General features: G+C 36.9%; 1 protein-coding gene across 3 annotated transcripts in view; it reads right to left on the bottom strand.

Moving 5' to 3' along the window:
• The window catches only part of MDFIC (MyoD family inhibitor domain containing), an 89,113-nt gene that overhangs the window by 11,614 nt on the left and 50,121 nt on the right, over positions 1–27,378 (bottom strand). For all 3 annotated transcript variants that reach the window (XM_044763951.2, XM_044764000.2, XM_044764036.2), the window contains exon 4: positions 23,680–23,955. In XM_044763951.2, the coding sequence (XP_044619886.2) occupies positions 23,680–23,955 (276 nt within the window). The remainder of the gene's footprint in view (positions 1–23,679; positions 23,956–27,378) is intronic.

Genomic DNA, 27,378 nt, shown 5'->3' with positions numbered 1-27,378 from the left:
ATCATGCTGTACATTACATCCCCATGCCTTATTTATTTTATACCTGGAAATCTGTACTTTTTGACCAATCTTGCCTCCCCCACCCCCTGCTTCTGACCACCAGCAATCTATGAGCTCATAGTTTTGTCTTTTGTTTTAGATGCTACATGTAAGTGAGATCATACAGAATTTGTCTGTCTTTGTCTGACTTATTTCACTTAGCACAATGCCCTCAAGGTACATCCGTGTTGTTACAAATGGCAAATTTCTTCCTTTTTATGGCTAAATAATATTCAATTGTATGTATGTATGTATGTATACATGTATGTGTGTGTATATATACACATATATATTTCACACCTTCTTTATCCATTCATCCATTGATGGACACTTAGGTTATTTCCATATCTTGGCTATTTAAATCATGCTGCAATGAACGTGAGGATGCATATCTTTCCAAGTTAATGTTTTTGTTTCCTTCAGATAAATACCAAGAAGTGGAATTGCTGGATCTTATGGCAGTTCTATTTTTAATTTTTTGAAGAACCTCTAAACTGTTTTCCATAGTGGCTATACCAATTTACATTTCCACCAACACTGCACAAGGGTTCTCTTTTCTCCACCTCGTCAACACTTGTTATTTCTTGTCTTTTTGATAACAGTCATTCTACTAGGTGTGAGGTGATATCTCACTGTGGTTTTGATTCACATTTCTCTGATGACTAGTGATTTTGAGAACCTTTTCATGGACCTGTTGGTAATCCATGTCTTCTTTGGAAAAATATCTACTCAGATTCTCTGCCCAATTTTTAACTGGATTATTTGGTTTTTTGCTACCGAGTTGTATGAGTTCTTTATATATTTTGGATTTTAATACCCTATCAGACACATGATTTACAAATATTTTCTCCCATTCAGTAGGTCATCTTTTGATTTTTATCTATGGTTTCCTTTGCTATGCAGAAGCTTTTTAGTTTGATGTAGGTCTACTTGTTTATTTTTGCTTTTGTTGCCTTTGAATTTGGTGTCAAATCAAAAAAGTCATCACCAAGACAGATGACAAAGAGCTTACCCCCTATACTTTCTTGTAGGCGGTTTATGGTTTTAGGTCTTACACCCAATTCCTTAATCCACTTTGAGTTAATTTTTGTGTATGGTGTAAGATACAGATCTGGTTTCATTCTTTTGCATGTAGCTGTCCAGTTTTCCTAATACCATTTATTGAAGAGACTCTCTTTTCTCAGTTGTATATTCTTGGTTCCTTTGAAGTAAATTAATTGGCCATATATAGGTGGGTTTATTTCTGGGCACAGAATTCTGTCCATTGATCAATGTGTTTTTCTGCCAGTACCATACGGTTTTGATTACTACAGCTTTGTAATGTAGTTTGAAATCAGAGTGTGTGATGCCTCCAGCTTTGTTCTTCCTTCTCACAATTACTTTGGCTATTCAGAGTCTTTTGTGGTTCCATACAAATTTTAGGATTGTATGCTCTATTTCTGTGAAAAATGCCAGTGGAATTTTCAAAGGGAGTGCATTGAATCTGTAGATTGCTTTGGGTACTGTGGAAATTTTAACAAGACTTTTCTAATCCATGAGCACAGAACATCTTCCCATTCATTTGTACCATTTTAAATTTCTTTCATCAATGACATAGTTTTCAGTGTACAGGTCTCTCACCTCCTTGGTTCAATTTATTCCTAGATCTTTTCGATGCAACTGTAAATGGGATTGTTTTCTTAATTTCTCTTTCTGATAGTTTGTTATCAGTGCATAGAAATGCAACAGATTTTTTAATATTGATTTTGGATCCTGCAACTTTACTGACTTTGTTAATTAGATCTAACAGGTTTTTGGAGGAGACTTTAGAATTTCCTATACATAATATCATGTCATCTGCAAATAGTGACAGTTTTATTTCTTCTTTTCAAATTGGATGCTTTATATTTCCTTTTCTTGCCTAACTGCTCTGACTAGGACTTCCAATACTATGTTGAATAAAAGTGGCAAGAGCAGGCATCCTTGTTTTGTTCTTGATCTTAGAGGAAAAGCTTTCAACTTTTTACCATTGAGTATGATGTTAGCTGTGGATTTGTCATATACGGCCTTTATTTTGTTGAGGTATATTCCCTCTCCACACATGTTCCTGGGAGTTTTTTCATAAATGGATGTTGAATTTTGTCAAATGCTTTTTCTGCATCTATCTATTGAGATGATCATATGATTTTTATCCTTCACTTTCTTGATGTGATGTATCACATTAATTAATTTGTGGTGGTTGAATCATCCTTGCATCCCTAGAATAAATCCCACTTGATCATGGAGTACGATCCTTTAAATGTATTGTCGAATTCGATTTGCTAATATTTTGTTAAGAATTTTTGAATCTATGTTCATCAGGGATATTGGCCTGCAAATTTCTTTTCTTGTGGCACTCTTGCTGGTTTTTGATATCACAGTAACACTGACCTCATAAAATGAGTTAGGAAGTGTTCCCTCCTCCTTGATATTTTGGAAAAGTTTGAGAAGCACTGGTGTTAACTCTTTATTAAAATTTGGTAGAATTCATCAGCAAAGCCATCTAGTCTTGCCTTTTGTTTGTTGGGAGGTTTTTGGTTACTGATTCAATCTCCTTACCACTCATTTGTCTCTTCAAATTTTCCATTTCTTCCTGATTCAATCTTGGTAGGTTGTATGTTTCCAGGACTTTATCCATTTCTTCTAGGCTTTCAAACTTGTTGGCGTATAATTGTCCATAGTACTCTCTTATGATCCTTTTGTATTTCTGTGATATCAGCTGTAGTGTCTCCTCTTTCATTTCTGATTTTGAGTCCTCTTCTCTTTTTTGGGTGAGTCTAGCTAAAGGTTTGTCAATTTTATTTATCTTTTCAAAGAACCAGCTCTTAGTTTCATTGATCTTTCTATTGTCTTTTAATCTCTATTTCATTCATTTCTGCTTAATCTTTGTTATTTCTTTCCTTCTATTATCTTCGGGCTACATTTATTCTCTTTCTAGTTCCTTGAGGTATAAAGTTAGGTTGTTTATTTGAGGGTTTTTCTTTCTTGATGTAGGCATTTATTGCCATGAACTTCCTTCAGAGAACTACTTTTGGTGTATCCCATGTTTTATCATGTTGTATTTCCATTTTCATTTGTCTCAAGGTGATTTTTGATTTCTTCTTTGCCCCATAGGCCGTTGAGTAGCATGTTGTTTAATCTTCAGATATTTGTGAATTTTCCAGTTTTCTTCTTGTAATTGATTTCTAGTTTCATACCATTGTGGTTGGAAAAGATGCTTGATAAGATTTCAATTTTCTTAAATTTATTAAGACTTGTTTTGTAGACTAACATATGATCTATCATGGAGAATGTTCTGCGTACACTTGAGAAGAATGTGTCTTTTGCTGCTTTAGGATGGAATGTTCTGTGTATATCCGTTAAGTCCATCTGTCTAACATGTTGCTTCAGGTTCATATCTCCTTCTTGATTTTCTATCTGGATGATCTAGCCATTGATAAAAGTGGGGTATTAAAGTCTCCTGCTATTATTGTATTGTTATTTATTTCTCCCTTTAGGTCTGTTAATATTTTACTTTATATATTTAGGTGCCTCTATGTTGAGTAAATAAATAATTACAAATGTTACACCCTCTTGTTGGATTGACCCCTCTATCATTATGTATTCACTTTCTTTGTCTCTTCTCACAGTCTTTGTTCTAAACTCTATTTTGTCTGATATAAGTATAGGTACTCCAACTTTCTTTTGTTTTCTATTTGCATGGGATATCTTTTTCCATCCCTTCAGTCTGGGTGTCTCTTTACATCTGAACTCTGTTGTAGGCAGCACATAGATGGGTCTTATTTTTTTAATCCATTCAAGTACTTTATGTCTTTTAATTGGAGAATTTAGTCCATTTACATTTAAAGTAATTATTAATAGGTATGTACTTATTGCTGCTTTGTTAACTGTTTTCTGGCTATTTTCTAGTTCCTCTGTTCCTTTCTTCTTCTCTTGTTCTCTTCCTTTGTGACTTGATGATTTTCAGTAATGGTATGCTTAGATTCCTCTCTCTTTAGCTTTTGTGTATTGACTATAGGTTTTTCTTTGTGGTTAGCCTGAGGCTTACTAACAACTCATTCATCATAGTCTATTTTAAGTTGATAACAACCTGAGTGGGAACTTTTTATGTTTTTGATGTCATGTCACATCTTTTTATCTTGTGTATCCCTTAACTACTTATTGTAGTTATGGTTATTTTTACTACTTTTATCTTTTAACCTCCATAACAGCTTTATAAGTGATTAATCCACCATGTTCACATTAGATCATTATGAATTTTACTGTATATTTACCTTTACCAGTGAGATTCATACTTTTCTATGTTTTCCTGTTACTAATTAGCATGCTTTTGTTTCAGCTTAAAGAAGTCCTTTAATTTTTTTGTAAGGCTGGCTTAGTGGTAATAAACTCCTTTAGCTTTTGCTTGTCTAGAAAACTCTTTCTCTCTCCTGCAAATCTGAATGACAGCTTTGCCAGATAGAGTATTCTTGATTGGACGTGTTTTTCTTTCAGCACTTTGAATATATCATGCCACTCCCTTCTAGCCTGCAAAGTTTCTGCTGAAAAATCTGCTGATAATCTTACAGCAGTTCCCTTGTACATAACAAATTGTTTTTCTCTTGCTGCTTTTAAGATTCTCTCATCTTTATAATTAAAATGTCAAAAGTAATGTGTCTTGGTCTGGGTATCTTTCGGGTCATCTTCTTTGGAATTCTCTGGGCTTCCTGCATCTAGATATCCATTTCTTTCCCCAGGTTAGGGAAGTTTTCAACCATTATTTCTTCAAATATGTTTTCTGTCCCTTTCTCTCTCTTCTTCTTCTGCAACTCTTAATTGTGACTGTTGGTCCACTTGACGTCCCATAAGTTCCTCAAGCTATATTCACTTTTTTTTTCATTCTTTTTTCTTTCTGCTGCTCTGATTGGGTGAGTTCCACTACCTTGTCTTTAAGCTCACTGATCCTTTCTTTTACTTCATGTAGTCTGCTGGTAAATCCCTGTATGGTCATGCATTGCTTAACAACAGGGATATGTTCTGAGAAATGTGTTTTTAGATGAATTCATCATTGTGCAAACATCATAGAGTGCACTTACACAAACCTAGATGGTATAGCTTACTAAACACCTAGGCTATATGGTACTAATCTCATGGGACCACCGTTGCATATGTGATCCATCATTGACTAAAATATCATTATGTGGCACATGACTGTAGTGTATTTTAAATTTCAGTTTTATTTTCTTCAGCTCTGTGACTTCAATTTGGTGCTTTCTTATATTTCTATCACTTTGTTGAAGTTCTCACTGTGTTCATCCATTCTTCTCCCAAGTTCAGTTTTTGACCATCTTTATGACCATGATTTTGAACTCTTTATCAGGTAAATCATTCATCTCTGTTTAATTAAACATTTTATCTTAGGTTTTACTTTCCTCTTTCTTTCGGAACTATTCCTGTTTCTTCATTTTCCTTGACTCTCTGTGTTGGTTTCTATGTATTAGATAAAATATCCATCTCTCCCAGTCTTGAAGGAGTGGCCTAGTGTAGGAAATGAACCTTCTTGTTCAACCCTGCCCTTACTCTTGGTTGTCTCTCAAACCACTGATTGTTCAAGCAGCCTAATTCATTTTTAGTGGCTCCCAATAGTTGAGGGTGTGCCAAGACCTGTCACCGTCCCAAAGGAGAGGATCTCAGACAGCACGTAGATTCAGACTGATTAAAATTTGCCTCTTTCACATAAAGTCTGGGTGCCTCTTAACTGGCTACCTTTGCGTTGGCCCTTGTAGTGGGTGAGTCCAAGAGAATGACTCCTTTAGGAGTCATTTCTTGGTTTGCTATAACCTGTGGGTCCTGTGGATACAAGCTCCATTGGTTTTCAAAACTAGATGTTTTGGGAGCTCATCTCTCAGATTCAGGTCCAAAATACTGTGGTGCCAGATGTGGGTTTCAAACCCTTTGCTCCTCAGGGAGAAGCCCCAGGTTTTGAGTTCCCTTCTGATTGTGGATCATTAGGCCAGGGGTGGAGTTTATAGCAAGACTGTGTCTCAGCCTCTCCTACCCACTTTGACATGGGTTTCTTCCCAATTGCCTGATATGCAGGATTTGCTCAGCTAGTTTTTACGTTTTTTTCAGAAGAAATTGTTCCATATGTAGCTGAAGATTCAGTGTGTCCATGGGAGGAAGTGAGTTCAGGATCCTCCAACATCGCCTTCTTGCACCAAAACTCCCCACATCAGATGCTTTTAGCCACTGATATTTGCCTATTATAGAACCCCACAGGGTTGGCCAGGATACCTGAGACATGAGGTCCTCATGACAGTGTGGGAGTAAACAAACACACTAAGAGGGAGTTGACAGTATTCACAGGGCTGGGATCAGACACAACTCTCCAGGCACTTGAGTGTTCTTTAGCAAGAGTCCAAAGGGCACCTCTGCACTTCACAGGGCTGAGAGGCTCCAGCAGTGACTGTTCCTGGAGGCCTCTGTAGAGGCAGGGGCAGCATCCCCAGCAGGAGGTACAGGCCTCACACAGGCAGGATAAGCTTTGCCTTGAGAAAGCCCGGAAAGCAGTCTCTAGCCATGACAGAAGAGCCAGGCCCCAACCAAAGAGGCACAGCAGTCCGACAGACACTCCAGGCAGGATGAAGAAGTACAAGCCCAGTGAAACATTACAGCAAAAGGAGACACCAAAGCACATTCCAAAACCGCACACAGGAGGTAAATCCTGTTATTTATGGAATTAATTTGTGAATCAGCGACCGCATTGTTACTCTTTCCACATCCCTCCCTCTCCACCCATGTTATCTATTAATACCATTGATTTTTTTTAAGCCTTAGATGAAAAGGACAGCATGACATTGAAATTATAAGGTAGAAGTACCTCCACTGTAATTTAGTGTACAAACAATTCCAGAGCCAAGAAAATCTAGGAACATATTGTTTGCAAGTATTCCAAAACTGACAAAAGCAGAAAAACCTGGTTTTCTCATCCAATAAACATTTTGTAGTCTCACTCTATTACTTTAAATTGTGGGAAAGAAGATAAAAATAAAAGCCCTCTTTCTTAGCTGCCTCCCAAGCCGCTGCCCTTCCTCAGGCCACCCCCCAACTGAGGTTTTCCTGAGTCACAGCTCATTCCCTACTATGGCAACTCAGGCAGGCAATAGCCAGAACTACCCAAAGAAATGCCTTCAATGTCTGTGTCGTTGGTGCTGGTTGCTATTTATGTTTGGTTTCAGTGGGGCTTCTAGCAAGAGGGAAATAAGATTCCTGGGGGCAAAAAAACCAAAATAATTTATCATCACCCTGCCATCTTCATGAATGGCACAGAATCCAAGTATTATCCTATTTATTAGGATGTGGAAAACTAAAAGCTAATTAGCTAAGTGACCTTGAACAAATCATTTCACTCAGGGTCCATATGCATATATAATGACGGAGAAAATGATCTCCAAATCCTTTTCAAGCACTAAGTTTCTATGATGATATAATCTACTGTTATCTACAAACAGCAGATTTTGAAGTCTAGCTCATGGTCTTTTCTTGGTCTTCAACAGAGTCAGTACTTGGTTTAACACAATATTCTAAGCACAATGGAAAGTTAGTTAACGCTGAATACAAGTTGACTCCAAGGGGGCTAAGCCTCAGGAGCAGATGTGTCACATGGTATGTGTTAGGTGAAGAGAAAGCAAAGGTGGTTTCAGGCAGTAGAGAGGCTATACAAAGGGACAGGGGTAATAATACAATAGTTTTAGAGATGCGAGTGGCTCAATATTGTTGGGGCAGGGAAAACCATGTGGAAAGCCCTTAATTGTTCATTTCCGATATGAAGAGGCAGGGACAGCATCAGTGATAATAATATGCTATCAGTGGGATCAGGCAGGATGACACTGAGGAACTTAAAGAAGGTAGGATTAGCAGGAGTTGATAAGACACTCGATGAGGCAGTGACAGGAAGAGAAGAGTCAAGTGTGACTCCCTGGTTTCTTTCTGGAGCCATTTACCAAGGAAGAAATACAGGAAGAGAAATAGTGTGGTTTAAAATATTTTGAATATAAGACATGGTAAGTCTGAGGGAACCCAAATGGAGATGTCCAAGAGATGGCTAAAGACACTGGTCTGGAGCTTAAGGGAGATTTAGATCCCGGCTACGGCGTTAGAGGTAGCTGAAACTCTTCGAGTGACTAAAATTATCAAGTTGCCCAGGGAGAACGTACTGAGCAAAAAGAGAAGAGATGGAGGGGGACAACAGCATCTAAGGAAACGACTGAGGAAGAGGGGTCAGCAGAGGAAGCTGAGGACTTAACAAGGGAGTAGAAACCTCCAGGAAAGGGAGGCACCATGGAAGCAAGAGAGAAAAATATTTCAAGGAGATTGTGTCAAACACTCTATTTAGCCAGAGAAATTTCAGTGATGTGATAGGGATGGAAATGAGTAGCAGTGAGATGAGAAGTGTTTGAAGGATGAAGAAGTAGAGAGGGCAAACGCAGATATCCTTTCAAGAAATCTGCGAAGGGCAAGAGAAACCGGAGGAAAAACCACAACATGATGCAAAATTGAGGAAGAGATATGCACAAACACACACACACAACAGAAACACTGTCAGATAGGAAAGACTTGCATATGTTTACTGTTCTCTGGAAGAAGTCAAAACAGAATATGGAAAGCGCTACGCAGTGGAGTGAGTGGATGCTAGGATCTGTAGTAACAGGACGCTGCTGCAACAGGAAGGGAGACATCTTTTCCTTTGAAAGGGGAGGTGAAAACAGGTTCAGAATTAGGTAAGTTTGTAGGAGGGGCCTGACGGGGAGAGACCCTGAGGAAATGCTGGGTGGCATCTTCTCCCTACAGAGAACGAGGGAAAGTTTCAGAGAGCTTCGTTTCAAAAGAGTAGCAACAAGATGAGATAGCCACTGGAAAATGGGAGAGGGCAGGTCTGCTTGTCTGCGCAGTTCACTGCTGTATCCCGGTACCCAAGAATGCCTGCCACAAGGCAAGCTCGATAATGATTTGTTGAATGAATTAGAGACACACAGAAGACTTCCTGAGGGATTCTGAGAATACACTTGAGAATCGTGACCTCAAATGGGTAGTGATAGCAATTTTTATGGACATCAAGGTTTCCTGAGTAGTGCTCAGCCCCTTGGTGTAGACAGAAGTTGAAAGGACAGACAATCTAGATTTTTGATTCTCAAAGGTAGGTATGCCAGAATTGAAGGAGATTCATCAAAAGATCCAAATCTGGATAAGGAAGAAAATGCATGGGAGGCCAGATATAGATACATAAATTTATATCTATATTGTCAGATATCATGATCAATTGGTGTTCAAGAGGCAATATGTTCACACTGTATATTTTTTAAAAGTAACAGAAAAATAATCAAAGGCATTAAATTAAAAAATAAGATGGGACTGATCTACAGAAACTGGTACACAGGCCTGGGCACATGGCAGACCCTTAATAAATATTCGTTGACTTATGAAATTCATTTTGTACAGCCTGAGGCAAAGATTACTTTTGGTTTTAAATTTTTCTGTCACTCCATAGTACACATTTTCTAGGAGATACCTACCATAGATGTTGAAAAGTTTTTTCTAAAATAACTACTCTTCTATCATTCCAAGATACAATTTCTGCATTCCTCCCTGAGTATAATTATTATTAGGAAAAAAATAAACTTCAACTTCTAGTGTCAACTTTAAATTATGCTATGTTATGGCAATATTATTCCCCATGAGGTCCAGTTCCTCCAGTTTGATTTCCCAAGAGAAGTCAGAGTAGAAAGTTAAGCAGATTTAATATGTCTTTGGAAAACTAGTATATTAATCCATTTTGCTCTTTTCTTTCAATTATCTTTACACTTCCCCCAAACTCCTGGATTTCTCAATCTTCTAAGAGACAACTGCTATTTATTTGTATGAATATTTTTCCCCTTCAAAATAGGGAATATGATTAATCTCCCTGAGCAAACTGTTTTTATAATTATTGAGTTTTATTCTTCTAATTGCCTCCCACATCTACTTGGGAGGATGTCTCCCATCATCTATTTTCCCTTCGGTTAAGTGTACAAGAAATAGGGAAGCCAGCACAGATTATCAGGGCCCTGTGCTGGGACCAGGGCCTGAGGCCACACTATGTTGCATATCAATTAAAATCCCTTTCAAAGCTTTGCCTGAGAGCCCTGAAACAAATTTTTCACCAGGTTGTTGACGCTGATTGTTTCCTCCCATACTTATTTACAGAGAGTTAAATTAAGATTACCCAAATTGTGGCATGTAAAACCACGAAGTTAATTTTCTCCGGGCCTCTGTGTCCTGTTACTGCTGAAGATGCCTTGGTAAAAGTATGTCATTAAAATGCAAACCTGAAAACAACAGTCACTTAGAAATTTACTATTTAATATAGTTCTTCTAAGGTAGAAATTTGGATGCGTCCTTTATTCTTATTTCAATTTAATATGTGCTTAAAAAAGCTATTTAAAAAAACTTGTGTTCTCTGCATTATGAAAACTGCACACAGAAATGTAAGTTTAAAAACAAGTATGTTACTAAAGAAATTCTTGTTACTACAGAGAATGCCAAGGATGCAAAGAGGGCTGGAGCAGGGATTCTTGTTTTTTTGTGTGGCGTGGACATAATATTTTTAAATGTGTAAAATAAAGTACAAATGATTTCGAAGTAAATCAATTATGTTGAAACAGTCATAATATTAAAAGTTGAGGTAGAATAAATACGTGCTTCTTCAACACATTAATAATAAGATGTAGTGGTGATCAGATAACTACTATAATTTTAAAGTTGTGATTTTAAAGTTTATAATCTTAAAGTTTAATTTCACTTAAAGTTTAAAAGGTAGTGAAACTAAATTGATTTTTTTTTTGTCGAAGTCATGGGCCCCTCCCAAAGCTGAAAGCTCTGGAGCTAGAGACTCATAAGTGAATCTTTCAAATAGGTTTCTGTGTATTCAATTTAACATTCTATATAAAAAAATTTTCACCTTGCAAGAGTTTTTCAGAAACATGGCAACTTTATAGCATGAGCTCCCCTCTATCCTATTTTATATTGTACTAGTTGAGAGTTATACAAATTAATTATAAAAGGCTCTCAAAACTATAATAGTTTAACACTGCATGTAAGAATTAAAATTTGCAAAAAAAGTTCTAAGAAAGCTAGTATTTCTACATTACTTCAACTAGGTTTAGGAGTCAGGCAGGGTCATTTGAGAATATAATTTTTAAAAAACCAAATAGGAAGAAACTATGTATTCTGAAAGAAAAGAAATCAAGTCAAATACCATGAGAATCTAATTTAATCAAGAAAAAAAAATCATTGTTAAAAAAAGTCTTAGGTCTTAGAGAATTTGGGAGCTATTTCTTTTAAGCTATGTACTCATACTCATAAATATACAAGCTAAGAAAAAACCACCTGAAAAGAGTACTAAACCATTATTATTGAAAATGTCATGAATCACTGCCATTTTCGTTCCTCTAAATTTCAATAAATTGTTACATAAAATCATGCAAAATTTCTAACTGAAGTGAGTCTTGAAATGAGGAGGGAGAGAAAGTAAGAAAAAAGAGAGAAATGAGAGGAGAGAGGAAAGAGATGAGGGAGAGAGGGGGAGAGAGAGGGAGACAGACAGATGGACAGAGATCCAGATGGGGTACTTTGGAGTAATAACCAAAATGAGACAACCAAAACTCTGGGCTTGGCAGGCCAAATCTTCAAAGATGGAAGCTTCTCTGACTACTGCAAAAACAGACATAGTCCCAGACATGAAGGGCATCCTTTTGTCCCAGTTCTTTCAGAATCTTCTTTTTTAAAAACTCCATATTCAAAGTTAATTCCTACCCTCCAATATTAAAATTCTCTATTCTCAAACATCTTAGTGTCAGTTTAGCCAGCAAAACAACAGATCTTTTGCGTATATAGTGATAGTCATAGAAGCACACAAAGGAAGGAATTGAAATAATGTAGTGATAAAACTGGGGAAAAACAGGACATTTATGAAGTTACCAAAAAAACAATAAAAAATACAAAATATAGCATTATCAAAATGGTTTTGACAAAGACTAACGAACATGAATATAATCCAGTTAGTCTTAAAATTTTGAATTTTCTCTTTCCTCCAGATTGTCAGTGGGCAGAGCACATGGCATTTGGACTTGAATTAATGTATGGATTACACATCAATATTTTCTTCAGTTTATCAACTGATTTAAATATTTTTATTCTTCTCTCTAACAAAATGGAACTAATTTTTTAAAAGGTAAAACCCTTTAGCTAAAATGGTAACATTTAGGCAAAAGTGAAATATAAAATCTAAAGAAAATGTTTTTATTTATTGTGAGCATGTGAGAAAGTTTTACTGTAAATGGTCTCTCAAATATTTGAAGAAAAAATTATATTTAATGAACAATACTGATACTGTTTTCCTTGTGTATACACTCCATAAACTGCAAGAGACTCATGAGTCATCAGCCAGTTTTTGTTAGAAGATTCAAAACATCCTGCATCTCTTCCCAAAAACTTCCTCCTTTGAGAATTGGAGTATTATGTAGTGTCTAGTGCTATTATTGTAACTCTGAAATAATTTTTTGAAATCCTTCTAAAATGAGTGGAAACTTTTAGCATATTTAACATCATTTCAAATGATAAAATATTTTCTTAAAAGAAAGGTTTCCAAAACTACCAATCTACTATATAAATCTACTATGCCAAATCTTACGAGTCATTTGAAGATCTTCAGTTAAATGTATAGAAAGTGCCCCATATGTGTAAGGCACTGTACTAAAGCAGGCACTATAAAAGATAATCTCAAAGTGTGGATGCTTTCTTCTTATGATGTAAAATCTGAGAGGGATGAGAAGATACAGACACAGATATCAATAACTATAACATAGGGCACTTTGTAATGGATCTCCTCCTCTCTTGCCTACTCAAGGACATCCTTCTCTTGCATCATCAATGTCTCCCCTCCACTAGCTCATTACCAATGACACTCAACCAATATATCCCATTTCTAAAAACATTCTCCTTTAGCTCTTTTATTATTCTCCTTTAGGAAAACTCCTTGAACAGAGCAGCCAAAACCTGCAATCTTCAGTTTTTCTCTTTTTGTTCTGTCTAGAACCCACTTCACTCAGACTTTTTTCCCCATCAGAATTCTGAATGTATGAAGGTCACCAATGACCTTTACAGGACAATGCCAATGGTCTCCTCTTTTTCATCTTATGGGACTACTCAGTTGCATTTGACACATGATCACTCCCTCCATCTTGAAAAACCTTTTTCATTTGGTTTCCAAGCTGCCCCTCTTTATTGGTTCTTTCTTCATCTCTGGTCATTCATCGTCATTTTTTTCAGGGTTCCTTTTCATTTTCTGACCTCTACATATTGGAGTGGTCCAAGGCTCAATTCTTGGAACATTTAAATTTACCTGCTTCCTGGGCAGTAGTTCTTAACCCTATATGCATAGAATCATGTGGGGAGCTTCTAAAGGATGCTGATGGCTTAGACCCACTCCATTCCAAATGAATTAGAATCTCTAGGGGCAAAGCCCAGAGTGGTAATTTACTTTCTACTCCCTTTGCTCAGATGCTCTTACTCCAAATACCCTGGTGCCAGTGTTGAGAACTCAAGTCCTAGGTGATCCCATCCACTGAACATTCTGTACCTTGATGACTCACAAACTGTTATCATCTCAGGCTTCAGACCTTTCCTCTGAACTCCAGACTCCTCTATCCAAGCACCTATCTCACATTACCACTTGGATAGATAATGGGCATGTCGAATCCAACATATCTAAAAGCGAACTCTTGATCGTCCCCCAAGAACCAAATGCTGTTCTTCCCACAGTCTTCCCATCTCCATTAATGGCAACTTCATACTTTCAACTGTTCAGGCCAAAAACTTTACAGTCATCCTTAATCCCTACCTTTCTCTCACACTGAAATCTCATCCTTCAGTAAATCTTACTCTGCCTTCAAAATACATCCATATGCAATATGTCACCACTGCCACCCTGATCCAACCCAGTCATCTCCCATCTGAATTACTCCAAGAGTTGAACAGTAGGCCTCCCTTCTTTGGCCCTGTGTACCTATAGTCTACCCTCAGCACAAAAGGCAGGTGATCCTTAAAAACGGTAAGTCAGATCATGTCAGTCATCTGCTCAAAACCTATCACTGGCTTCCCAGCTCACTCAGATCAAAATAAAAGCCCTTACAAAGGCTCTTCAGACTCCCTATCGTCTGCTACCTGCTTCACTGTTCAGTTCTTAGAGACATTTGATTTTAGAATAAAACATCTGAAGGTATCCAATATCTTTGGTTACTTCCAGGAATAACACAAGAGGTAACAGGATTTTGTTATCATCTTTCTGAAACACTTGAGGAAAATAATCATAAGTTTTATTAAATCTCAAAGAAGACTATGAACCAAAAATGATCAGAATCATTGTGTAAGAGACTATCACAATCAAAATTCCAATTTATTATAGGTTAAGTTTTAACCTTTTCAAGCCTTTGCTTGTGATAGTAACTCAGTGAAGAGTAAGCCACATTAAATTTACTCTAAATACATTTTAAAATTAACCTATTGTCTTCTAATATTCTGGATTATGCAGTGGATTATTATTATTATTATGGATTATGAGTATTATTCCTTACTCAAATTTCCTATACTTTTCTTCTAACTCTTTAAAACTGCTTGTTTACTTGATTTGTTTTATTTTCTTGCTTACCCTATACTATGTGTAAAAGCTATGATTAAATTCAATTAGGGGCCTTATTAATCTAAAGTATAAGAAGCTATCAACCATCATCAACTTGCAGTCCAAAACACAAAAGTCAGATATTTGGAACTCAGAATCAGAAACACCCAGCCTATTAATGCCTTCCATTCAAATGCAATTAATGCTCCTGGAATGAGGCAGGACTGGGGACTTGAGATAGGTTTTTAAATCATTTTAAAGGTTACATTTCCTCATAACAAGTCATTCCACAGAAGTTACTCCGAAGGCTTCTAAGATTAATCAACCATACAACCCATATAGAGTGGAGCCATCTAGGTTAACAATTCAGTAAATGTTTCTCTGGTTACTCAGTTCTCTTGCTTTGATAATGAATATGCACTCACATAATTCACTGTATTGAACTCCCTATCTAAATTCTAAAGAAACTATATGAAGGTATCATTATTACCTCCTTAGGTGTTTAATCTTTCCCTCCCTCCTGGATCCTTTCCATTCAAATGTAAACACACTCAAATCTTTCCCATCTTAAAACAAAACAACACAAAACAAATGAAACAATCTCCCTGGACCCACACTTCCACAGGGATTTTGGTCTTTCTAGAACTATTGTCATTAATGTTTTTCCTCACATTCCACAACCCACATCATTCTGGCTTCTCCACGGAAAGGGTTCTTAATTAAGTCACCAAATGACATCCACATTGTCAAATCCAACAGAACTATGTCAGCACTCATCCTACTGAAGCCGTCAACAATAGCTGGTGCAACCCTGGTGCAGTCCCTGTCCTCTTTGTAAAACATTCTTTCCCTGGCCTCTAGGACACCACCCTCTCCAGTTTGTTTCTTCTTTCACCTTTCTGTTTCCTCTCAGCCAAATAACCTTCCTCTTCTCTTTGTCCTCTGACCACTCCTGTACGCTATCTTATCAGTGCCATGGCCTCACTCTGACTTACTCTATCTGACATCACCTCTGGAGAAAAGTCTGAACTTTTCATGGCATTGTCTCTCAAGTGCACAAGCTAAACCCACACTCCCATCCCACCAAAATGGCTGGTTTCCAATGATCCCTGAGTCACTCAATTCTCAGCCATTTGAGCTTTTCTTCTAAATCGCTACTTAAAACTCATCCAGATTCATGGTTTCAAATATCCCCTCTAAGAGAACAAATATAAATTATTATGCTTGGTTCTAACTTATTCTCTCAAGCTCCAGTTGCGTATTTCCAAATGCTCTTGGATTGTGTATCATCATTTGAAATTGATCAGATCTAAAACTCAACTCATGATCAGCCTCAAACTACACTCAGCTATTCCTCATGATTTCCTAGTTGCTATGCATTTTCCCAACTAATTGAACTAGAAAATTAATGACAGTCTTGCTTAGGATCCATGTCTCACTGCTGTTCCAGTTCTATTCAGCTTTAGCCCTGGGCCAAGACCCCGCACTCAATCCTGAAACCATAAAGAAAACCTTCAGATTCTCCACTGCCCAACCTGGGCACAACTCTTGGGATGGAAAACAAATTTTCATCCTAGAGGGGCCTGGCTGCTGTAACTCCCTTTTGCTGTTTGAGCTAATAAAAAAAACCGCCTAAACTTTTTATCATTATATAAAGAAAAAATTAAAACCTTGGTGTATTAATAGGTCATGAGATTTATTCAATTCTTTCCATTTAGCCTATGATTCTGAGGCTGGATTTCTAAATGGTCTCTTCACTCCACCACCTCACACCCCAAAGCTTTCTGGCCAATCTATCTGTATCTCCATTGTTTTATTTCCTCCCCACCCAACTCCTGAGTGAGAATTTAAATTCTTAGAGCAATGGCCTAAGACAGCTTGTCTACAAAACAAAAAAACCAAAGGTGGAGTCCATACATAGCTGATAGCATCTATCACTTCTTTAACATGGCCTGCCAAGCTGTCGGCTGTTATAAAAGAAGCGCTCTGAGATTTGAGGCATATTTTGAGGTGTCTCTATGGTTCAAATGTTAAATTATACATATTTCAGAACCTTGTAAAATCTTTTCTTTGCTCCTCATCAAATGGATGGGTATGAGAATAATTTACTATAGATCATAAATTATATAGATAACCTATTTTCCTAAACTCTGTAGGAAGTGTATTTAAATATTTACTTTTGGCTCTAAAGTAATACTTACCACTTATAAATACTTCAGATAGATAATCGTTTTAATTTTTTAAGAACAGCTAATTAAATATTTCAAGTAAATAAAAAGCAATGATTTATATGTGCAGAATGATTTATACTTTGACACAGTCAGTTTGATCTTGCCTGCTCTCCTCTGCACACACATCCACACACACTCCTCTTTGTATTACTGCTGTTCCATTTAGTTTTTTGGCTGAGCAGTAAAATTTATTAAAATCCTGTTTTCCAATGGACTGGCAAATATGGCATTGGAAAGCAGAATTCTAAACCTCTCTCCCACACAATTATTCTGACATGGAATGAAAAGCACTCTGCCTGAGAAAACAGAACAAAACAAAACAAAACATTATCCAAGCAAATTAAGCATTTTGAGGAATGCAGTGACATATCTTGCCAAAGTCACAGAAAATTTGTTTCTGGAAGCTCAGATTACAGCACTGTGGTCATATCATAAAATATTATTATTACCCTTCTATTAAAATACTAATACTTCTACGATTGCAGGCAAAACTGAGGAGTTTCTCATGGGGAAAAAGTGAATAAGGTTGTACAATACTACTAAAACTAAGAATGAACTATTCAATTTCAATTTTACCTTTCTAATTTTTTTTCTGGTTTTAGGATTTCGGAATGTGTAGTTGACTGAAAACCATACGGAATAATGAGAAAACTCGATGGGGTTGGGAGGCAGGAGTTCCGAGTTCCAATTCTGCCTCAGCTAAGTTTCTTTTTGCCTTTCTCTCAGCTCAAATATTTGCACTCCCTTCTATCTCTCCACATTCTCTCCCTTGAGGATTTCAACCATTCCTGAGGTTTCAACCACAACGTTCACAAACGTGAAAGAATAAGCATCTACATTCTACAGTTCATATTCCTTACTTGCTTCAACATTCACTGAACACTTCACATGGGCTGGCACTGGGCTGTGTGCTGGAAATTAAAAGATGAATAAGACAGTCTTTGCCTTCAATGAGATTACATTTTGGTGCAGGAAGACAGACAAAATGACACAGAAACTTCAGTATCATTTTGTATGCGGAGGCTACTGTGGGGACCCAAAAGAGGGGCAATTAGCCCAAAATTGGGGCATCAGGAGATGATGCCTCAGTTAAGTTCTAAAAAAAAAAAATGTGCAGAGGTCAAAGAGGCGAAGAAAGTTATAGGAACATTCCAGGCTGAGGGGAGAGCAGAAGCAAAGGCATTCAGCTGTGTCACTTAACCACGTATTCAGGGACCTCTAAGCATTGCAGTGACGCAGTTTCAAGTGCAGAGTTAGGTGGGGGTTTGCAGATGATGAGGTGAGAAGGGAAGCGGTGAGGTCAAGAAAAGATATTTTTGCCGTTTTACAAGTGATTCTTGAGGAAGGAGGGGGCGGGACATATCCAAATCACCTAGTGGGCTTTTCAAAGTGTCCTGTTCAATTGCACTACATGCCCTTTAAGGCTGTGTGCCCCACCCAGACTGTCTCCCACGGGGTCATGGCTGTACTTCTCCTACCAATGGTATGATGCCCCGCCTCTATGGTATGTTGTGAAAAACTGCTACACTGAGAAGGCAAGGGGAAGTACACTGAAAAGGGGAGGAAGAGGAGTCTAAAAAGGGTCAGGAATGTTGACTTCCTGGAGCAGGCAGTGTGTGGATGGAGACCTGAAAGATAAGGTGAGGTTACAAAGTTGAGAGTGGAGGGAGGCATTCAAGGGGCCTTATGAATTAATCTGTTCTGTTCAGAGAACCATCAACGGTTGTTGTGCTCCTTAATAATGATGATGATAATAGTAGCTGACACTTAGCAAATGCTTCATCTGGGCAGGCTGTGCTCTAACTCAACTAAATGCAGTATCAACTCAACTGTTCTTCACAACAATCCTATGAAGTAGGTACTAATAATATCTCCATTTTATAGATAAGACACTGAGGCACAAAGAGGTTAAGTAACCTACGCCAAAGACACATCAACGATCGGTGGTAAAGCCCATTATTTGCACCCAAGCAAACTAGTTTCAGAGTCTGTGTTCTAACCACTAGGGTATACTGCCTCTGTGTGATTAAAAATGAATGATCTGGGGCTGGCCCAGTGGCATAGTGGTTAAGTTCACGCACTCCACTTCAGTGGCCCGGGGTTCACTGGTTCAGAGCCCAGGCGCAGACACAGCACCGCTTATCAAGCCATGCTGTGGCTGGCATCCCACATATAAAATAGAGGAAGATGACCACAGATGTTAGGTCAGGGCCAATCTTCCTCAGCAAAAAGAGGAGGATTGGCAGTGGATGTTAGCTCAGGGCTAACCTTCCTCAAAAAAAAAAAAAATAATGAGACTGATCCTAGGTACTCTACATACACAATGCTCCTGACTCTCTTGATCAGCATTTATGTTCAATGAGCTGCTGGCACTGGATATGCATTTCTCTATAAATACAAAATCTATAATATCAATATGAAGTACAAATTAACCATCAAATATTCCTAAAAAGTATAGAATGTCTTCTAAAAATATCTTTGTTGAAACAATTTTTACAAAAATATAAAGTAGCAACTGGCACACCTAAAATATGTTAGAATTTACCATTCCTATGATAAGTGTCTCAGAGTCTAATGAAAACCCTTGGCAATTTGAATATTATATGATACTAAATTATACTATAATTATTTCAAAGGTCAAGAATCTTAAACATTTAGTCTTAAAACTCTCCACCAGGGTAATGCAATCAGAAAATTAAAGTATGTATGAAAATATTTAATTATACAAAACAAGTAGAAATCTACTAATTTAATGCCTTTAAATAAAATGTACAATATTTTCCCACATGGGTATTTTTTTTCCTCTGATATATAAAAGGAACTTTTTAAAAGGACATTTTTTAAATGAATATGAGCACACATTTTATTTTCCAGTGCCAGCTTCAAGGAAGATAGGGTAAAGTAGTTTGGAATAAAACGTTTCATCACTTATTAACTCATGGGAAACTCTATGAAGCTATTGTACTAGGCAATGCTGTAAATTAAAAAAGGAAAAAAAATTAACTCAGACCCAGCCCAGACTCTACAGTAATTTATAGTCTAGTAGGGAAGGAAAACGAACACAGGGCATAGGCGTGAAAATTGTTTTTAAAATTTTAGTATCAAGGGCTGCAAGAAGGCAAATACATACTAATAAAAAGATCCCTGCCTGACCTACAGCTGTAACACCATCAACATCCAATGTGATGCTGGAATGGCCGGTAAATTATCTTTTTCTCAGAGGACTTTGATAAGGCAAAATATTATAGTGGTTAGGAGCATAGACTGTGGAGCCAGAATGTCTGGATTTGAATCTCAGTTCTATCATGTACCAACTGACTTTGGTGGGTTCATGCAACCTCTCTGTGCCTCAGTTTCCTCATTTATTATTAGATAAGTACATACAGTTCATAGAATTACAGAGCTGTTGGGAGGATTACATGAGTTCATGTGAGTAAAGCATGTGGAGACAGGACCTGGTACATAGAATGAATTCACGTAACTAACTACACGAATGAAAATAGCTTAAAAAGAGAATCGGAGGGAGTACGTGTATTTGTACTCAGGCCTTACATACCCCACAGTTAAAAACATATTAAAAGATGTCACCAAACCACTGACTCAATTATGTGGATGGGTCAATCCTTACCTCTGTACAAGCAATGGGCCCACATCTTAGCAGTATTTTCCAAACTTGGACAGCAAAGAAGCTCTTAGTGCTCTTAAGGAAACACGACGAAACAGTTAAATATTTAATTCCATCATGTGAACCAGAAAACTGCCCCTCTAGTTGTCATATTATTTATGCAGAATACGAAAATCATAACCATAAGCACCATCTATCCAGAAAAGACAAACATTGTCCCACTGGGTCTGGTTAGCTGTTTTTGAAGTGAAAGTTTCAGTGAATATTATTTTACTACTCATTTGCTCATTTTGCTGCAAGAAGAATAAGGATAGATAATGAAGACTTAAGAAAAATGTGAAACAAAAAGAAAAACATATAACTGAGAAAAGTCTAGCTATTAAATGCCCCCATTGTTATTGGTTTTTAAAAATAATTTCTATCCATTTTTATTAGTGTCACAAACCAAGCCTGTTCAAGACCTACTGCTCTGAAATATAGGTCTTCTGAAGTCCAGCCGCTAATCCTGTTCATCCAAACCATTTCTGCTTTTGCCCCATTCTACTCAGCAGGTTTCAGATTTCTCCTCAACCAAGGATCCCATGTTCCGTAGGACAAGAGACCTGTCCTGAGAGTGAAGCAGCTTTGCTGTAAAAAAATCATCACAGAATCTTGGAACAGAACCTAACTGTGAAAATTTCTAATCCAAACCATTTTATAGAAAAAGCAGCCCCAGAGAAACCCAAGTCCCCCAGCTAGCTAGTGGCAGAGCCGAGAAGCTTCCCCTTTTAATTTGCCATCGACCAGTTCTCTGTTTGTTTGTTTCTTTAACTACAGCACATTGACAGAGAATAAATCTAACTTCAAAATTCAAAGTCAGCAGAAATAACAAAATTTTAGGGCACAACCTTAAATAGCAGCAAAAAGCATGAAGACATCTAACCTTGAGACTACCTGAACTAGGACAATGGAACTTTCATCCAGATTCAACTAATCGCAGTAAAATGAACCTACGATTAGCTAAATTCTACAGCCTAACAGCAAAGTCATGGAGAGGACATTGGACAATATATTTAGTCATCTTCATTTGTGTTTCATACTCCTCATGCTCCCAACCCAAACTGGAACCGATTTTCTGATAAGATCAGGTTTACAGGGGACTTCCCTTATCCAGACCTTTGTGGTGGGCCATAAGTGTGAGTGTGTATGCGAGAGGGGGAGATGAAGAAGAAAGGGAAAAGGGAGGAGGAGGGGTAGAGAAAGAGGGAGAATAGAACGATATTTCATTTATACACTATTGATTTTCCTTTTTCTTCATATGTTACTCATGAAGCTGTACTCTTGCATTAGAAATAAATTTAGACATAATATTAAAAATAGGCAAATAATAAAAATTTTACAAAAATTCCATAAGCTATTTCAAGTTGGATTGATATACAAATGTTACCATTCTTTAAAATAAGTAAATATCAAACAGAAAATAAGAGGTTAGGGGCATAATAAGTAAATTCAAATGTATAAAACAAGTAGATTTCAATTGCACTCAATTATTTCACCCAATCACCTAGAAGTGAAGATCCTCTAAAGAAAATTGCATTGCCTTCCCAACTCCTTGGAGAGCCAGTTTAGTTAACAGCCTACCTATGCTTCAGAGATGACCATGCAGCTTACATGTCAAACTCATTTTAAAGTGTCAATCATGTCCCTTTCAATCTAATTAGTTTGGAAAGTAGTGTCACTGACCTGGAACTATGTAGACCATTTATTATCATATCATTTGATCAACCTAACACTCTAGCTCAGTTGAGTTGGAGACACCTGTAGCCAAAATGTAATATCCTTGCTCCCACTCATTACTGGTAACTCTCAATACAATTTCCTATTTACAACTCAATTTATCACTATGAATAAGCATGGCCAACTTCACAGAGGCGCCCACAGAATTTCCCTTATTTAAGATTTCATGGCAATTAAAATAGAAAAGTAAAGGGAATAGGAGAAAAAATATATATCGGATAGACTATTTGAGGTTTTTGATGCACTAGAACTGCTAAAGGGGGAAGGAGGAAAAGCAGAGGAATGTAGGAATGCTGGAAGAATTCTGAGGCCTTAAATATAGGGGCAGACTATTCGTTTTTTAACATAACACAGCAAACCATTTTTATAAAAGGAGTCTGTAGGTTATAAACCACTGTCATCACATGGGTTTGTAATAGAGAAAAACTTCCTCAGGTTCATAGTATTAAACCTGACTTTAACATAGTCAAGGGCAGGATGAGCCCGAATTGAAGAGGTAATAACCCATTCCTGAGAGGAGGTAAAGGCCAGACTACAGTGAGCTTGCAGCGGGCCGGGGTGGGAGAGGGGCAAGGTGGTGGCAGCAGTGGTGTCTGGAAGATGCCGATCAGTTAATCAACAACCATCTGACCCACTCCCTGGCAAGAGCATGAGAATTACCAAATCTTTCTCTGGTTTTAGTTTTGCATATTTAAGAACTAATTTGCAAGACGAAAGTACAAGCAGGTAATCTTATCACTGAATCACAGAATAACATATTGAATCAGGGACAGAAAAAACACTCAAATTCATAAGCCACTACAATGTTGTATTCATATTTTTAAATGTGGTATTAAAAAAAGTATAGGCCAGCCATGATGGCCTAGTGGTGAAAGTTCAGCATGTTCCACTTCAGTAGCCCCAGTGTGGTTCCCGGGCACAGAAGCACACTACTCGTCTGTCAGTAGCCATGCTGTGGCAGCAGCTCATATAAAAAAGAAAAAAAGAGGAAGACTCGCAATAGATGTTAGCTCAGGGTGAATCTTCCCCAGCAAAAAACAAAAGGAGTATAGCAGCTATATTTAAAATAATGACTATTCACTCTAGAAGACAATAATCTAAGAGCAGAATGTCTGCTGCCAATGCTTCTTTTCCTAGCCGGTCCTTTTCTTTGGGGAAGTTAAGTTGCATTTTACTAAAATTACTGTTTGTCTGAAGGATAAGCAAGATTCTTCATTTATTTTTGCTTGATCAAATAATTATTTGTGAATCTGATTATACATCTCGTCAAGTAAAACATATGTATATCTCGAACTTACCTTCAGGTGAAGAGCCTGTCTTTTGGGAAAAGACAGCATTTACTTTACTCTTTTTACTGATATCGCTGTTTACAGACAAGCTGGACTGAATTTTTCTATGCATTTTTTGAGAAACAGGCGCTGAAAGTCTTCGATTATCTGCAGACCCGTGTTTGGCCCCGTGGTGAATTCCATTTCCATTGCTCAGACTTGTGTGGCCGTTCTTTATCTTGCCTATTTCCTCCTCACCCAGTTCCTGTGCTGAAGTTTGAAGCTGAGGCAAGCGCTGAGGTTGGGCTAAGCATAAAAACAGGAAAAGTTTATCTGGTTAAAAAGATTAATATTTGAAAATAATCAAAATTCATTCAGTAACAGACTTTACCCAAGATCCTAAAAATGAAGAGGAAAAAAAGGGAAAATATTAATAAACATGGACATAACAATAAACATAATATACAACATAACAAACCGTCAATAACAAACAAACATAGAGAAAGCATAATTACTACAAGGGAAAGTGGGAGTGGGGTTATCAAGGGTGACTTTACACGACATATAAAAAGACCAGAAAAAAGTATTTTGTTTTAAAAAAAATTTAAGTTGGAAATCTGAGAAAGTAATTCAACAGTCACTCAACAGCAAATATTGTTTTCTGTGTATCAGGTCCTCTTTTGGACTCTAAAGACACAGCAGTATTATCTCAACATCCCTGATAATGATAGACTACTCAATTATCTTTTGAGATACAAGAAGAACAATGAATTCAGGTATCAAAGCCAGACAATAGAAATACAGTTGTTTTTCTTTTTAATTCTATCTTAAATCTTGGAGAAGAAAATCTTTTCAATATTTATACTTTAATTTGATTTTAAAGTAAACCATTCATGGAAAGAGGAATAGAAGAGAATTTCCTTAATCTAATAAAACACATCTACCAAAATGTAGTGTCAACACTTTAGAAGTGTTCCCATTTAGGTCAGGACCAAGAAAAGAAGGCCCACCTTTACCCCTCTTATGCAACATTATGCTGGAGGTCCTGGTGAAAGCAATAAACACAAAAAGGAAATAACAACTCTGAGTCCTGAGAAGGAAGAAACAAAATTTTTGAGATGTGAACATAATTTGAATGTTCTAGGGGAAATCTAAGAGACTATAAATTCTGAAAAACTAAGCATTTAGCAACATTGATACAGAATCTACCATATTAAAATCAACAAAGTTATATATGCTAACAGTAGCCAATTAGCAAATATACAAGAAAAACTCTCTCTTCACAATAAGAAAAAAAGAAAAACAAGCCAACGGACAAAAACCCTATAAGTATCTAGGAATTAAGCTAGGAAAAAATGGGCAGATTTTACAGCAAAAATTACAAAATGTTACTGAAGGACACAAAAGAAAACCCTAATAAATGGAAAGAAAATATGTTAATTTTTCCCCAATTTCTTTAATATAATTCCCATGAAATTTCCAACAGGCTTGTTTATGGAACTTGATAAGCTGATCCAAAAATTTTTAAAGAAGAGTAATCAAGAATCACTAAGTAAATTTCAAGGACTTGATTTACTAGACGTATAAAGTCTTATTAAAAAACTGCAGTAACTAAGGCAGTATGTTGTTGGTCCAGGTAGAGACATATAAACCAACGGAACAACAGAGAGTGTTCCAAATACGCATGTGCATACACAGCTAAGTGCATGTATATCTCACACAAATAAACTCCAGATGTATTAAATGTCTATATATAAAAAGCAAAACTTTTTAGTTTAAAGAAAAATACACAAGACTGTTTTAAGAGCACAACACTAAGGAAGGCCAAACTAATTTGATTTTTTGGACAACGAATTGAAACACAAGCAGAGTGACTAGTCACCATCTATGCTGCCCAGCATTTCTGATCACCCTCACAGATTCTGGGAAGTTTCTCTAGCCCATCCCTAGACTCCTCTGCGGCCAGGGGGCAAGTATGTGACCTAAGTTCTACCAAGCAGAAGTGACCAACACACGACCGCAGCCACACCAGGGTGGCGGAGCCTCTCAGCATAGACAGTGGAGAGGCATCTGTTGGTCTTGGCAGTGGGGTGCAGTGTCTGTTGTCCGCTTCCTAGCAGACCAGCGGCCAACGGTGCAGCAGTGGGACTTTCATTAGAGAAGCCCATTTCAACGAACGGGCATGATTCTTGGCCGTGTAACTCTTGGGAGAGTCTATGTGCTGCTCATAAATTTATTTCTATTTAAACTAGCCAAAATAGATTCTAATTTTTGCAGCTAAAGACTCTGATCTCCTCCAAAAAGTTATGTTTATACTGGTTAAGTAACAAGATTATCATTAAAATCACCATTTACCTTGATTGTGCAGCTCCTAAGCAAAACTATCAATCATAGCATTTCAGCAAAAACAGCAGCAACAACAAAAATCATTCATTGTCAAAATTTTACTATTTTATAATTTCCTGGTATTTCAAAATGTAAAGCTGTTATAACCAGTCTTTTCCATTTATGAACATGAACACTTATGAAATGTAAATTAAATCTAAGGACTAAGAACTCTTCAACTTAGAAAAAGTATTGCCTGCAAAGCAGTAACAGTTATCCCTGGCACTGATGACGTGTAAAAGGGGCTGATTACTTGTGATCTAGCTATGACTTGGTATATATTTTTGACAAAGATGACAGTTTATATTAAAGTCTTTAGCACACATTGTTTACTTCTGTTCTTGTTCATATATCCTACGTCTCTTGAAGAAAAACATCTTAATATATCAAAATATTCTACTCATGAATGCACACATTTCAAGAAAAAAAGACAGATTCATTTTTTTACTTAACAAACAAAAGCATTCTTTCACACCAAGTCTATTAACATTCACACCTGATTTATGAAACTAATGTACGAACTCCTCCTATAGTTTTTCAGTTCTTTAGTAATAAACAAAGGAGAATAATTGTCTAAAAATTAAATATTTGGGAATACCACAAAGTAATGATTGTAAAATGTATCAAAATATTTTTTCTTCTAACTTTTGATGAAAAGAAAAAAGAACAAAAGGTTACTTCTCTATGTAGCAGCTATATGTGCCCTTCTCATTACTAAAATCGACAATCAGGCATCTGCAAAGGAGATCTATTTCTTATGAGTGCAATCATTTGATCTAGAGATTAATTTGCTGCTCCTGAAACTTCTTCTATCAACTAGAATGACATCCTAATGACTGCTATTGAATATAAAGCTAGTTATGCATATGTATTTAAAGGGATGCCAAAGAAGACATTTAACCTAATTTTGTGTTCTTTTCAGAGCACTTTCCAGTAATCTCACCAAATAAATGGAATGTTTTAGGCCACTTTTTCTCTGAAAAGAATAATTCAAGCAATCTGAGAGCTTGGTTAAGCCAAAATGTGACTGACCAATGCTGGAGTGACTTCTTATCAATCAAAATGTGCTGTCATATTCCATAATCCAAAAGAAATTTAAAATTACTATGTAATAGCTAAACATTCTCAATAAATAAAAATAAAGGTGGTAAAAGACAACTGTGTCTTGCCACCAGATTTTAAAACTGACAGATCTGACCTTTTTCTACCATCAAAATTGACTATTTGCAAATTACTGGGTATGGCTGGAGTGATATTCAAACATATCCTTAATGATTTATCTACATTTCAATCTGCACAATAATATCTATTTCTGTTGGCAGATAAATGATAGTACATTCATTT

The sequence above is a fragment of the Equus asinus genome, chromosome 1, assembly GCF_041296235.1.
Source record: "Equus asinus isolate D_3611 breed Donkey chromosome 1, EquAss-T2T_v2, whole genome shotgun sequence".
Taxonomy (NCBI): Eukaryota; Metazoa; Chordata; class Mammalia; order Perissodactyla; family Equidae; genus Equus; species Equus asinus.
The sequence above is the reverse complement of the archived record's forward strand: the minus strand, read 5'-3'. Positions and strand labels throughout refer to the sequence as shown.